The sequence below is a fragment of the Lutzomyia longipalpis genome, chromosome 1 (assembly GCF_024334085.1).
Source record: "Lutzomyia longipalpis isolate SR_M1_2022 chromosome 1, ASM2433408v1".
Lineage (NCBI taxonomy): Eukaryota > Metazoa > Arthropoda > Insecta > Diptera > Psychodidae > Lutzomyia > Lutzomyia longipalpis.
This window is the reverse complement of record NC_074707.1, coordinates 35,302,514-35,317,267: the sequence shown is the minus strand read 5'-3', so window position 1 is coordinate 35,317,267 and position 14,754 is coordinate 35,302,514. Positions and strand designations below refer to the sequence as shown.

Sequence of the window (14,754 nt, the reverse complement as noted above, 5' to 3'; positions counted from 1 at the left end):
TTTTTCGATTTTCCCGCGTTTTTCCGCGAATTTTTCAGCGAAATTGGGTTTTATGTGACCGAGAAGCGACGCCGCGTCGATTGGCGTCGCCGTTTTTCCCGGAAAAAAGTAATAATTTAAAATTTTTACGCGCTGAAACATTCAAGAAATAAATGTTTCATATTCCCCTCCTGCGAATTCCGAATTTGTGTCCGAATTTTCTGCCACGGCGATAAAACGTTGCTTGAAACAGCAAATATCGCATCTAGATGGAGATTTTTCATCAGAGATACGACAATTGCTGTTACAACGAGCGAAAAGTGGATTTGTGGGATTTTTTTTCGCTTTCTCACTCAATTTTTTCCAATTTGACCCCAAGTGGGAGTGAGTAATCGCGCGAAATTGCAGTGAAAAGCATTCGAGTGCCGTTGTGGGTGCATCCGTGTGGCTGTGAGGTGAATCAGTGCGATGTTTAGTTGGCTGAGGCGCGAGAAGGCCACGCAGGAAGTCGTGGACAATGTAAGGAGTGACTGTCCCATTTGCGGATGTTCCCAGCAGTTCCCGCATGGTTTTGCTTGTATTTCAGGTTGTGGGGGCCCTCAAGAAGATCTACCGGAGTAAATTGCTACCGTTGGAGGAGTACTACAGCTTCCATGACTTCCACTCCCCCAAGCTCGAAGATCCGGACTTTGATGCGAAGCCCATGATCCTCCTTGTGGGGCAGTACTCAACGGGTAAGACCACCTTCATACGGTATTTGCTGGAGAGGGATTTCCCAGGGATAAGGATCGGCCCTGAACCGACGACGGATCGCTTCATTGCGGTGATGTGGGATGACAAGGAGGGCGTAATTCCGGGGAATGCATTGGTAGTGGATCCCAAGAAGCAATTCCGCCCACTCAGCAAGTACGGAAATGCCTTCCTGAATCGCTTCCAGTGCTCCTCCCTACCCTCTCCGGTGCTACAGGCCATCTCAATTGTCGACACTCCCGGAATCCTTTCGGGTGAGAAGCAGCGAATTGATCGTGGCTATGATTTTACGGGGGTGCTCGAGTGGTTTGCTGAGCGTGTTGACAGGATTATTTTGCTCTTTGACGCCCACAAATTGGATATTAGTGATGAATTCCGGAGGTCCATTGAAGCCCTCAAGGGGCACGACGACAAGATACGTATTATCTTGAATAAGGCCGACATGGTGGATCATCAGCAGCTGATGCGCGTCTATGGGGCCCTCATGTGGTCCCTGGGAAAAGTCCTGCAGACCCCGGAGGTGGCACGAGTCTATATTGGTTCATTCTGGGATCAACCCCTGCGCTATGACATGAATCGTCGCCTATTTGAGGATGAGGAGCAGGATCTCTTCAGGGATTTGCAATCCCTCCCTCGCAATGCTGCCCTACGGAAGCTGAATGACCTCATAAAACGTGCCCGACTGGCCAAGGTGCATGCCTACATAATTGCCGAACTGCGCAAAGAGATGCCCTCCGTGTTCGGGAAGGAGCACAAAAAGAAGGATTTGATTAAGAATCTGGGTCAGATTTATGACAAAATCCAGCGAGAGCACCAAATCTCGCCCGGAGACTTCCCGGACATAAAGAAAATGCAGGAATCGCTGCAGCATCAGGACTTTAGTAAATTCCACTCCCTCAAGATGAGCATGCTGGAGGTGGTGGATCAGATGCTGGCCAATGACATTGCCAAGTTGATGGAGATGATCCCACACGAGGAGAGTAATCTCGTTTCGGAGCCTGTTGTCAAAGGTAAGTCACATACTTTGTTGCGCAACCAGAAAACCTCACCCAACCACCGTGTTGTGCCAATTTGCACACCTGATCTACCGCCGATAGCACAATCGTCGTCAATGTGCCGGCCCCACGGTGACGCCACCGCAATCCACATTGCGAGGCACTTCCCGGAGCCTTCCGTTAAACACTCTGATGCGAAAAAATCCATCGCAGAGTCTTTTTTTGAGCAATTAACTCGACTTTTGATAAATGATTGGAAGTGGTGGGATTGTTCATTGAGAAATTTGATTAATTGCCATCCAAAGAAAACATTTTAATTAATATATCCACCACCTCGCTGTAAGAAACTCGCGGGTGCGCGCGCGGGGAATGTGACGAAAAGTGAGAAAAGCCAGATTTTTCATTTTATTCATTTTAAAGGAGAAAAGTCAATTTTACTCCACGAGAAAGTGGAGGAAAACACATCCAAAGCGGTATACGCAAGTGAGGAATTTTTAATGGAAAAGCTATCGAGTTGCTGATTAATGTTTTAGGCGAAAGTATTCGCGGAATTTGCCGGCAATTGAGCAGAGGAGATGTTGTTTGAAAATTTATTTGATTGGAATTTTTTGTGCAAAAAATATTCTTCGAAAATGCACTTCCCCAAAGACCCGGAGAATTTTGTTTATACCTCTGCTGATCTTCTATGCACGCACACGTTTAATATTTATGCCATTGTGGTAGGTCAATTGTTATGGTGAATTTGCTTCTTCTAATTGAAAAATTATTTCTCTGTGTAAAATTGACAATTTGAACCATTTTGTGTTTGCACAATTGCTCCCAGAATTGTGGTTTGAAAAGCTTGGAAGACTTACTGAATTTTAAAGAAATCGAGAGGTTTTTGTAAAGATGAAATAATTATTTCCATCAAATATTAAGAGATAAAATTGATAAAGGAAATTAAGAAAAAAAATCTTTTCAATTGGAAAAATAGGAAGAGTTGAGATTCGAACCCATGGCGTTTAGATTTATTAAGCGCGCTTTATCCAATTACACTAAGAGTTAAAGAAAAACCAGAGATGATAGATTAATTAAAATAAAGTTTAGTTCTTCCTATTCTCCATCTGAAACAATTAAAATAAAGATGAAATCTTTAAATAATGAGAAAAAAATAAAGAAAACGTTATAACAAATTGTTAAAATATTAACGTCCTAGGATTAAAGGTATAAAAATTGATGCATTAACTTTAATCTGCAGCATTCACAAAAACCAAAAATTTTTTGCGTAGATCACCGTTAAAAAAATACCTGGGTCTCAACCTTTGTTTTAGGGGTTTTTGGACCATTTTGTTCTAACTCGTTAGAAAGAATATGTTTTTTAAGCTTTACCTGAACCTTTCCACTTTTGATTTTTATGAAAATCGTAGGGCAATTTTAGTCAACAGTGCGGCGAATATAGTAGGATGAATTTTCCGTCAACTGTTATGGTTTTCCGCCTTAAAGAATAGTTGCTAACTAAATTTCTCACATACCCACTCCTATTTATTTCAATTTTTGATATTTCTTCATTAAGTAATCAAAAAAATTAAACAAAATATAAATCCATATTCCTTAATTTGTTTCCATTTTTTGTATAATCAGTTAAAGCGTATCAATCTAACGTCAATGTCATGGGTTCAAATCCAACCTCGTCTCACTTTTTTTTTTATTCTCAAAAATTGAATACATCATCGAGTCTTAAGTTATTCAGCTCCTTTTGAATAATTATTTTGCCACAATAAATTGGGAAATTTTATTCGTCAATCTCACAATCAAGCGAACGTCAAAAGCGTCTCGATGACGGCAAGTCTACGCGCGCAAGAGAGAATTTTTCATGAACCCTAAAACTCAATTGTTAAATCATGAGCGCACACAGAGAATCCTCTCAATGATTAATTAATCACGAATATTAAAATAGCAGCATCCAAACAGACAGAGAATAGACTTCCGCGCGCAAAAATCTTTTCATTATAATCTCTGAATTTTGCGCACAATTTGCAAAACTATAATATTGGTCAAAAGGGGAGAGAATGAAGGAGAAATGAGTTCAAGACATAAGAACTAAACATATGAATAACTTATGATTCTGTATTCTTATTAAGTTTGTGTGTTGAATTTATTTATCATGAAGCCACGTGAATGAGCCAACAATGGAGTAGAAGAGGAGGGTGGTGGTTGTCTGAAGGAGAGGCATTAATTGAAAAATATAGTGCAGACGATAAGGTTTTAGCTCTATATCGTGTTCTTTTTCCTGTCACTCCGAGGCGTGCGTTGTGTGGTGTGCTCTATTATTTAACATTTAGCCATGAATAGGCCAAGTGGAAATGATGCATGACACAAACAAATTGACCACTTTTTGAAATATTTAGCATTTTTTTTTCTTATCTATAAAACATCGTATGAAAACATAATACTATAGGAGTTTTTTTTTAATTCAACTAAATGCAGAGAATATGTTTTTATTGAAAAGCTCTGTTGTTATTTTTATTAAATTGCATCGTGCAATCGTGCAGCTGAGTGTGAAATTTTACACACATTTTCTATCGCGCGCCGTAGCAAATCATTGAAGGGAAATTCATTCGCTCTGTAATCGGATGATGACGAATTTTAAATGAGAATTTCTCTGTTTTTCATTTTGTAACCTTTAGGAGGATATTTTGAGGGGCAAAACTCAAATGACTGGGAAAATTTGTGCAGAGGCAGTGAAATTCATTTACAAAATTGTGCTTTTGAAGTTTGAGGGACATAATTTGGTAAAAAAAATGAATTTAATGACGCAGGGAGAGAAGAATTCAAATGGAGGGGAATTTCATTATGATTAATTACATAATTTTTGTAGGTGGGTAACCTTCATATGGATAAACATTTTGTATTTGATTCTTGATAAAATGCGATGATTAAATTATCTGTGGATGGGAATATAGAAGTTTTGTGCCTTATCAGTTGAACATTGCCACAGTCGAAGCAGTTTTATAATAAATTCCAAGTTGATTCAACTCGGTGTGTACTCACGCATTGGAACTGTGAGTGCGCGTATCAAATAGAGTGGAGAAATGATATAAAGCCACAATTGCAATGAGGTTCAAAAAAAAAGAAACAACAAAGCTATTATGAGAGATTGTCGTACAATTTTTCTTCGAAGTCTTCTCCACACATTAATTTGACCTAGACATGGATTTTCAAATTTACCATCGTCACAAATTAATTTCTGCACCAATTGAAATTTAATTGGGCAGAGAAGTCTTTATACGAAAAAATAGCACAAAGCTTAACTTTTGTGCAATTAGACAGAGTGTTGGTGGTGGTAAAAAAAAAAATCACAAAATTGTCTGACTTTCAGTGATAATAAATTGTTAGGAGTGTAAAGAAAAAGCCACAAGCAAAACCACCTACTTTTTTCTTCTTTCCACGAATTCATTGAGTTCCCACGCGGGGGAGGAAGAACTGAGAGAGAGAGAGAGTGGTTAGAAAAATTAAAAAAAGTTTTTCTCCCTTTTATTTTCATGTGTAGAATATTTTTATTAATGGAATGCTCTTTTCTTCCAAAGAAAAAAAAATACCATTAGAACCATAAATTTTTTCTTTATTTCCATGAGGTTCTTTTTCAAGGTGGGAATTTTACCTGTCAAAAGTAAAACAGAGAGAAAAAAAAGAGTAAACAAAAGAAGATGAAAAACTTTTGCAAATGTCCAAAAGTTTTCTCCTCACAGGAATTTTCCTTTATTCCATGTGGCATTGGACTCAAAGAATTCTTCCAGGAATTGAGGGTGAATGAGAGGAAAATTCAATGGGTTTAAATGGGTTTGGCATTAGGAAAATTAAAATCTTGATGTCTATTTGATTCTTCTTTCCTCTTTGTTGATGGTAATTTTTGTGAAAGAATGAAAATTCTTTTACATTAACAGAATTCTTTGCAAAAAATATAAAGTTTGTCTTTGAGAGTTATTTTCTTTGCATTAAAAATTCTAAATACTCGCTATATACTTGAGAACAAATAATTTATGCAAAGAATTAAATGGCTTTACTATATATTTCAATTTTTTAAAGCAAAGGTAAAAATATTAAATTTTTCTAATTGATTTTCTTAACTATTCTTCGAAAAAATTAAAATTAGCTGCTTTATCTTCCTTTAAAAATTAACAAATTTTCTTAAAAATACTTAGAGGTATAAGATAAAAAAAAATCCAAGCAATTCAGCAATTTCTCACCAAATTTTCCTGACACAGCAAGAAAGAAACTTTGAAGGAAAAACCGTACAGGAAGTGAAATACATTGTGTGGTGGTGTGAGAGATGGTGCGAATAAGTAGCGATTAGTAAGATGAAAAGCGTGTGGGTGGAAAATGGGAGGAATTGTGTGAAGATGGCGAGCTTGCAAAAAAAAGAGAAACATTTACAAATGTCTCTCATGTCGTCTCCTAATAATCATGTTAATTGACGAATGACACAATTGGCTCAGTCAGCATAGGCACGTGAATCCGCAATTTGCATATCGGTATCAGAAGTTTTTTTTTACCATCGTTCACACTCATCAATGATTTGTCATCATTTCCACGCTGAGAAGGTCCTTTTGTTAGCACACCACCATCAATTAAGCCACAAGGGAGTTGATATGTGTGCTTTTTTTTCTACTCATTCTCTCACCCGCTTGTCGTTTTGCCATTCAAATGGCATAAAACAATTTGATTCACACTCAATTAATCGACATGCAAAACATGGTGCTGCCTCGATGCGTTTTTCATCCCTCATTTGCCATGTTGGGGTAGCACTTTTCGCTATAGAGTTGAGTGGAAATTATTATTTTTTTATATAAACCAAAAACAACCTAATTAAGAGACAAAGAATGAAAATAAATTGAAAAGAGAATTTTTTCTGCAGCACTCGTATTTTTGTTTTTAAAATACAAATTAATTTCAAATGGTTTATAAACTAAATAAAGTTTTTTTGTGGCAAATAAAATAATTTCGATGCTTCGAATGGGAAAATTCTTTGTAGAATGTTTGTTTCAAAAAAAGAGTATTTGACTTATTTTATTTAAAAATAGTAGCAAAGATAATCTTTAATGTTGATCGAATTATTTATACACATTGTTCTTGTGGAGTTTCAAAATCTATTTGACAATCCTTTATTTATTATTTTTATTTTTGATAAATGATTTTCGTTCTGTGAATTAAAAAAAAAAGAATAAATTACCTTTTTCTTTGTAGCAAATTTCCAGTGCTTTAAAAATTATTAGAAGGGTTGATTTTTATAACACAAAAAAAAGATTTTAAACTTTTCAGTTCTCTCAATTAAAAAAAAAAAAGAATTTTGTGTATGAAAATGGGTAGAAATCTATCAAAAATGTCAGCAAAACAATCATAATGATTATTTTGCGAATAATTAAAATGATTTTTAATTTAAAAGTTTTATTAAAATTAAGAAAAAAGATTTTTACATGAAATTCAGAGAGATTTTTTATCTTTCCATTTTTCTTTTTTTCCAGTTTTCTGATTTTATTTTTTTTTTTATCTTTTTTTCTAAATAGTACCTTCAGTTTGACCAAACTTACCGACAATTTGACCAAACTTACCTACACTTTTGCTATTATTACCTACACTTTTGCTATTATTACCTACACTTTTGCCAATATTACCTACACTTTTGCCAAAATTACCTACACTTTGGCCAAAATTACCGACCGTTTTGCCAAAACTACCGACACTTTAACGGCACCCAATATACAAACTTTTACAAAGCTTTAACAAACTATTTTTTTTTCAAAGACCATTTAAAATGTAAAATTCATTTCTTTGAATCAGACTTTTTAACAAACATGTGTTGGACATTTTTCAGTGCATAAATTGACTTCTAAGTTAGATTCATAAAAAATATGAGATATAATAAAATTCAGTTTGTATTCATTTATATATTTCAAACCTTCCTAAATAAACTATTATTTTGTATTAATTTTAGTAGACGAAGCAAATAACTAAAGTAATAATATTTCAATTAATAATCACGTATCAGCTAAAATCAGTTTAAAAATCATTTTAACATTAAGCTCTAATTTACAAAATTAGGTTTTATTGCTGATTGGTATGTTTTGTAGGATTCTGTATGCAAAAGCACGCACTCAATAATTAATTCAAATTCCACTAAATTGTGAATTCCAAAATTGTTTACCTAAACAATATTCCACACTGCATATTTCACAGACTAATTTTCATTTAAAATTGATTTTTTCTGGCTTCTCTTTGAAAGGAAAATTAAGTTTTTTTGTGGAAGAAATTGCAATTTTTTATCTGAGAGAACGACTTTTATTTTATTTTTCAATCACCTCATTGGGGATTTTTCTTTAAAATTATTCTTTAGAAAGTCGTAAGCAAACGCTAATATTCCCCACAAAATCAAAATGGCAAATTCTATTTGACTATATCGAGTTTTTCTTTTCAATTTTCATTTCAATGTGTGATTTGAAGATAGAAAATTATATGGATTTTCATGTGAAATATTGAGTATTTGGATGAAATTTAACATGCACAACTCAAATGAAATTCATGAACGTGCTTCCTTCAACTTGGCGTGTAAATCTTATCTTGTATGTTTGAAGTTAACACCGAACATGTTTTCCCAGAGATAATTCCACATGTTTCGATAAAGGGTAGCTATGTGATAGATAAGGGATGTGGGGGGGAAGTTGTAGTGTATTTTAGCTACCTCTTTGGTGTGGTATCAGGTTGAGCATAAGAATGTTATGTCACACAAAATCCATCAGGAATGCTTCGATATCAGTGAATGTTATCAGAAGCACAACAAGATAGCATAGAAGTACACAAATGTCGGTCAATGTCTTTCAAGGGTATATCGCTGTTGTGAGCTTCAAATGAGGAGTAGTAGAGAGAGCAAAAATCCTAAAGTGGAGTCGTATGCACCACACACACTCTTTTGCCTCTTTTGCATCTCAAAAGAGATTAATGAGCGTTGAAGATGATCAAGAATAATACTCACAACTGCTTTGTTTAGTTGTTTCTGTTATAATGATTTCTCTGCCATCATGGAGATGAGTGAGCTTTATGTTTTCTCAGTTTGCATTGTATACAATATATTGCTTCCAGCATGATAAAAGTGGGTGCGTAAATGGCGAATTATTGGCGATGCAGAGTCAATATTATTTTGAAATGAGGAAATGAGTGATGAATAATCACTTGTTCGTGGGTTGGGTGGGAATAAAGTGAAATTAGTTGGGTGCTTTGTCGAGGGGTATGATGGGGTGTATAGTGAATATGAAGAATGCGGAGAACCTCATGTACGGTTGGGGGAGGTTTCCGTTTTTGTGCTTTTATGCCGCACATATAGTCGGAGGGTACCTCTGCGTAACAATACAGTAGCGAGCAATGACGAGCAAAAAGGGAGGACCTCCCTTTTTACCATGCGGGTCCCTTCATTCAATCGTCGGAGTACACCGAATTCACGGGATGGGGGAATATTTTGCTGTGATGTCGCTCTTTGCTACATTTGAAAATATGTATATGGATAAACGGGGGTGCTTTTGCCGTTCATTGCGTATACATATAGCGTAGTGTGTAGTACCCCACTGATGGCTGTGTAGTGTATGCTGTGTGAGAGAGTAAATAAATAGACGACCATTTGTCGGTTGATTGGCAATTTGTGAAGTGTATACTTTTACATCTATTAGTTATGTGGTTGTACCGCACTCGGTGGGATGGATTTGATGGAAATCAGGGGGTGGTGGTTGATGGAAAAGGTGAAACAATTTGTAAACTACGCACATATTTTTTTTAACCACTCTCACAATCCTCTTTTCAATCCCCCAAAATGCCCTCCATACATTTTAATGCATCATCCCGCAAATCATTCACGTAGGATTCGCGCGCGCTTTTTATGGGCATTTTTAGAGCATTTTGCCATGTCTCTCGATCAATTTGGATTGGTTTTAATTTTTTTTATGCTAAAAACTATTTTCCACGTTGAAATTCAATTGAATTTGGTGGAGAAGTGCATGAATAAAATAAAAGGGTTTTGCATTTTGCATTCGTGTATGATTAGATGAAATCGTTTTACTAGATAAATTTAGATGGTTTTAGCTAAAATATTTAGGAAGCTTTTTTCGTTCTGTTCATGAATTTTCAATGTCAATTTTATGTTTAATTTTTAAAGAGGCATATTAGAGGGAATTATGTTGTTCTTTGCAGAGAATTTTCAAGGAGAAGAAAGCACTTTTATTGCATATTTTCTTTCCTACAAAAACGTTCATAAAAACCCATATAAATGACTCCGAAATTATTCAAATTTTTTCCACCTAAAATATTATAAGCGGAACTACTTTAAATAATTTTTGGCCATGTGTCACGTTGACGTTGTTGTTTTTTGTCTCTTTTTTCATATAGTGAAATTGGGTTAAAACCATTTTACATTGTTAATGTAGGGTAATCATGCTACATGAATTTTTACAAACATGCAGTAAAAATTAATGGGAAATTGATAAACATTGTGCTTGAACAAACTGTGAGGTTTGAGGTGTTTAATGTGTATCAGATTGACACACATAAAAACTCCTGTAGATGAAGATTAATTTTCTAAAACATTGTGTAAGATGGGAGATAATGTGTTCATTTTGCTTCCGTGGTTGTATTTTCAAGGTTTATTTAGTTAGACACAAAACAGAGTGATGCAGATTGTGGAACCTTTTGCGTTTAAATCCCATAAATCACATTGTAAATCCCATGAATTTCATTATTCCTTAAAGAGCTTTTGCACTATGAAACCAAGAGGATAAAAACTTTAAGTTAGTTTAATTTTCTTTGGGAATTTTTATGCTGAATTTCTTGGCGCAAAAATTTGCCAAAAATTTAATTTTAAATTGATTCCTCTTCTGCCACAAAATGTATTAAGCTCTCACGTTCGATTAGAAAGTGTTTTAATCGATTAATTAAATCTATGCTGACCCTCAACTCTGACGAGGACCATGGGAAATTTATTTTTGTGCACTTGGATGGACATGGCTTTTGAAAGTTCAAATAAGAGTTGAGCTTAAAGCTCTCCCATTGTTTTTGTATGGCCATTTTAGCTGTCACGCTCCTGAACCCTCGTGTGCTGTGTGTGCCCAGGACGAAGAAATGTTGGGTTGTATTATAATATACCTCTTTTTTCGCCCTTTTGCCGTGTGGTTGAACAAAGATAAATGGGGTGAGGAAGGGAGGGAATAGGGGGTGAGGGCTGGATAATGCGGGGGTGAATAATAGCGGTGTAGAGTGAAAGCGTGTCTCAGGGACAATTGTTCTAATTAATGAATGTTTTCACCATTGACATTCAGGTGGTGCCTTCGATGGTATCGGTGACGATTCAGTGTCACCCTTTGGGTATCGCAAGGGTGAAGGAATCGATGCTGGATCTGGTGAATTGGATTGGATATGCAATCGTGATCGTGCCCGAACGGATCCAATCTTCGAGAGATTGGGCCCCATTGATGGGAGAATTTCCGGTGCTGGTGAGTTTAGCAATTATCCTCCTTTATTATATTAAAATTTGAGAATACTATTGGCCAGAGATTGCGATAGTGTCTCAATTCTCCCATGTGTGGGGTGGAGATTCAATGAAATGGAAAGATAATGTAGTTTATCTCTTCTTTCTCCTTCCTACCGCATCGTGTATGATTTGTGCTCATTGATATCTCGCCTTGGCCACAAAAATTCCCATACCGATAGCCGCAAAGTCTGAATTGATTAAATCCAAACTACCGAACAACGTGTTGAGTAAAATATGGAAGCTTTCCGATGTGGATGCCGATGGGTTCCTTGATGTGGAGGAATTCGCACTGGCCATGCATTTGATTAACGTAAAGCTAGATGGAAATGAACTTCCGACCACTCTGCCGGATCATCTAATTCCTCCGTCCAAGAGGATGAACAACGGAGATTAGGATGAATAAATTTCTCTGTACTTCTGTTGGTAAGTCGACACACACACATAATACACACAAAAGATACGTTAAAGGGATGAAAAAATTTGCGGTTTAGCGTTGATATTTCAATTTGATCAAAGGGCTTTTTTCAATTTTCTTGTAATTTCTTCTTCACTTGAGCTGTTAATTTATCAAAATTGCGTTAAAAAATTAATGAAATTGGATTTGAAAATTAATTAGAAATATAATTAAAATTTTTATTTAATCTGTTTAAATTAATAAGAAAACAAATTCTTTGATTAAGGGAAAAATCAATGAAAAGCCGAATATTTTTTTTAATCTTTCTAAAACAATAATTCTAGGGACATTTTGGCGACACTTAAAAACAAAAATAATAATTAAACATCACCGGAGAGTGTTGTTATATTTTTATACGGACAATATCATGAGATGAGAAAATCGTTTATGTCTGTTATATACTTGTTTTTTTTTCGACACGATATTTCATATTTCCATTGAACACAGTAAAAAGAAAAATATTTATATAAAATATAAATTTAGTATAAAAGTAAGAAGATAAAATGTAGAGAAAGCGAACACAAAATTAATGCGAAGGAAAGATATAAATTTTAAGATGAAACCCCAAAAAATTATGATCGAATCGAAATTATTACGAAAATGTAATAAAATTGTTTTTCGTGAAGTAATTAATCTTGTAGCTTTTGTATAGGAGAAGGGTAAAAAAGAAACGAAGAGATATCTTTCACTGTGAATGTATTAAATTTAGTATATCACTCGAAATACTAAAAAAAAAATCTTTGATAGGAACTTGTACAATAAATATATTATTGAATGGAAAATGAGGGAATATCTTTGAATTTTTTTCTTGCTTCAAAATCTCTTTGTTTTTCATGAAATTCAATCTTCCCATAGAAGATAATTTTCTCACCTGCTATAGTTTTTCATGAGGCAGAGTTCAGTTTATTAAAAAAAAATTCCTTGCGGAAATATTGCATAAAAATAGAATTAGAGAGCATTTATCTCTATAATTTAATTTAGCACGATTTATTTATTCAAAAGCAAATCACAATTTTTTCCAGCATGATATAGAGCTATAATTATATATCAAAGTTAAATAATCTTAAGTTTAAGAGAAATTATGCAATAATCTGTTTTTTTTTTGTAAAATATATATGGCTATGTACATTTTGAAAAGAACAAAAAATATCAAAAAATCACTAAAAATGTTTATTTTTGTGACTTGCGATTTATATTGGAATGATTATACTAAATCCCCCCTCTGGAGAAAAGACAGTGAGAGCTTTAAGTCTTTTGTATTTTAGGAAAAAAAAGAAAAAGAAGAAGAAAAACAAGAAGAGAAATTTACACTGTGCAACAATGTTATTTATTATATTTTTTCTTCTTTAAAATAAAACACGTATGGGTGAAAATTATTACTCTTTTTTTCCCTATTTGGAAGGAAAACTATTAAAAGTGATTTATGTGTTGTTTATTTCACGCTTAAAAGGAAATATATAAAGGCTTTACTCCTCGTTGACTTGAAATTATGAGCAAATTTTTCATTGTTCACGGTGAAATATTGAACAGAAAAAAAATGATATATAAGAGGGGGTGGAAATATCAATTTTCACTATATGGAAATTTTTCCAATTTCCACGAAAAAGCAATAATGAGGGGGAAAACAATAAAACATCGCTGGACTTTGTATACTTTGAATTCTATTGAATGAAGTATTGGCAGGGTAATGAACAAAGAGCATGAGCCTTTGAACAATCTCCACAGGAATTTTTTATTCGAATTTTTAACATGAAAATTGTGGAAAATTAATTAATTTTCTTATTATTCAAAATTTCGACAAATTAAAAAAGAAAATAAACACACAAAATCAACATTTATCCACCCCCTTATTGGGGGAGAGATCATACAAAATTCACATGGGGTTCAATTTAGGTAAAATAACCAAATTAGTTCTTATCCTGCCAATTGGATTACATGGTGGAAGGGAAGAAAAAAATGGGATCGACAAGGAAATCTGCCCACAGAATTCGCCTGAGGAATCTCAAAGTTTTCTCTTTTTTTTGGGTAAAATTTTCCTTATGGCCCAGAGGAAATTATGTCGCGAGATTTGTATTGAGAGGGAAAGAGAGAAAAAAGGTGAAGAGGGTCCGGAGGATGACAAGAGCAACAAACTTAATGAAGCCATTGCCACAGGGCTCATCTCCAACCTGTCCGAGCGACTAACGTTCCGGCTGAAGGACGCAAAATCAGGAGGGAGTATTATGCCGAGCAAAAAAAAGAGAGGAGGAAAAACTTCTCTATACCATTTCCAACTCTCCGATACAACTTTTTTTCATCCCACCCAAGCCTGTCTCCCTGTGACCCTCCTCCCTACCCAACAGAAAGCACTCTTCAATACAATTTCGGCAATTTTGGTCGATTCTTGGGTAACTCCGGAGGTGTAGACGAAAAGAAAGTCTTGACATATTTCACATGTCTCAAGATGTGGGAGAAGAGAAAAATCACGAGGAAATTCTTCCTCTTTTCACCTCCACAAGCCAAAATACCGCAAAAAGAAACTTTCTTCTTTAACTTTATTCCTTCGGTCTTCTGTCCAATTCTTGACTTTTTCGGACTTACCCCGAGAGAAAATCATTCATTTTACTTCACCAAAAATCTCAGGGAATAACTTTTATCATCCCGCCCATGAAAATGGAACTTCTCTGCTCATATTTCATTTAGCAGAAAATTGTATGCATTTCATTGATGTTATAAAAGTAAATACAAAGCATTTCTCCCCCACAGAGATCTAAAGTCAGCTGAAGGCATTTAAATTTGAATTTATTGAAGGGGGTAAAAGTTTACGTTTATTTCAATTGTTACGGTTGCAAAATTTAAATATTCTCCAAAACGCCTTCAACGGCGTTTCCGCCGTTGATGAACAGTGCAAGACCTCCCAGACTCCCCAGCCACAGTCTTTAATTAGTCTTCCCCCGATATGTTCTGTGTGTGGTCGCGCGTGTTGTTGTGTGTCTTTTTTACAGGAAAAATATAAAAGTGCCACAAGAGCCGGAAGAACAGGAGGATCCTCC

At 35.0% G+C, this 14,754-nt stretch overlaps 1 protein-coding gene across 2 annotated transcripts; it reads left to right on the top strand.

Moving 5' to 3' along the window:
- The first annotated feature begins 205 nt into the window (after positions 1-205).
- LOC129786307 (EH domain-containing protein 3) lies at positions 206-12,507 on the top strand. 2 transcript variants are annotated; one of them, XM_055821227.1, is made up of 5 exons: positions 206-498; positions 566-1,739; positions 11,057-11,230; positions 11,448-11,691; positions 12,007-12,507. In XM_055821227.1, exons 1-4 carry the CDS (start codon positions 448-450, stop codon positions 11,660-11,662), a joined length of 1,614 nt encoding a protein of 537 aa, XP_055677202.1. In that variant the 5' UTR covers positions 206-447; the 3' UTR covers positions 11,663-11,691; positions 12,007-12,507. The 2 variants fall into 2 exon arrangements, with proteins under 2 accessions (XP_055677202.1, XP_055677201.1); XM_055821226.1 differs by having other exon boundaries at positions 11,448-12,507.
- The last annotated feature ends 2,247 nt before the right edge of the window (positions 12,508-14,754 follow it).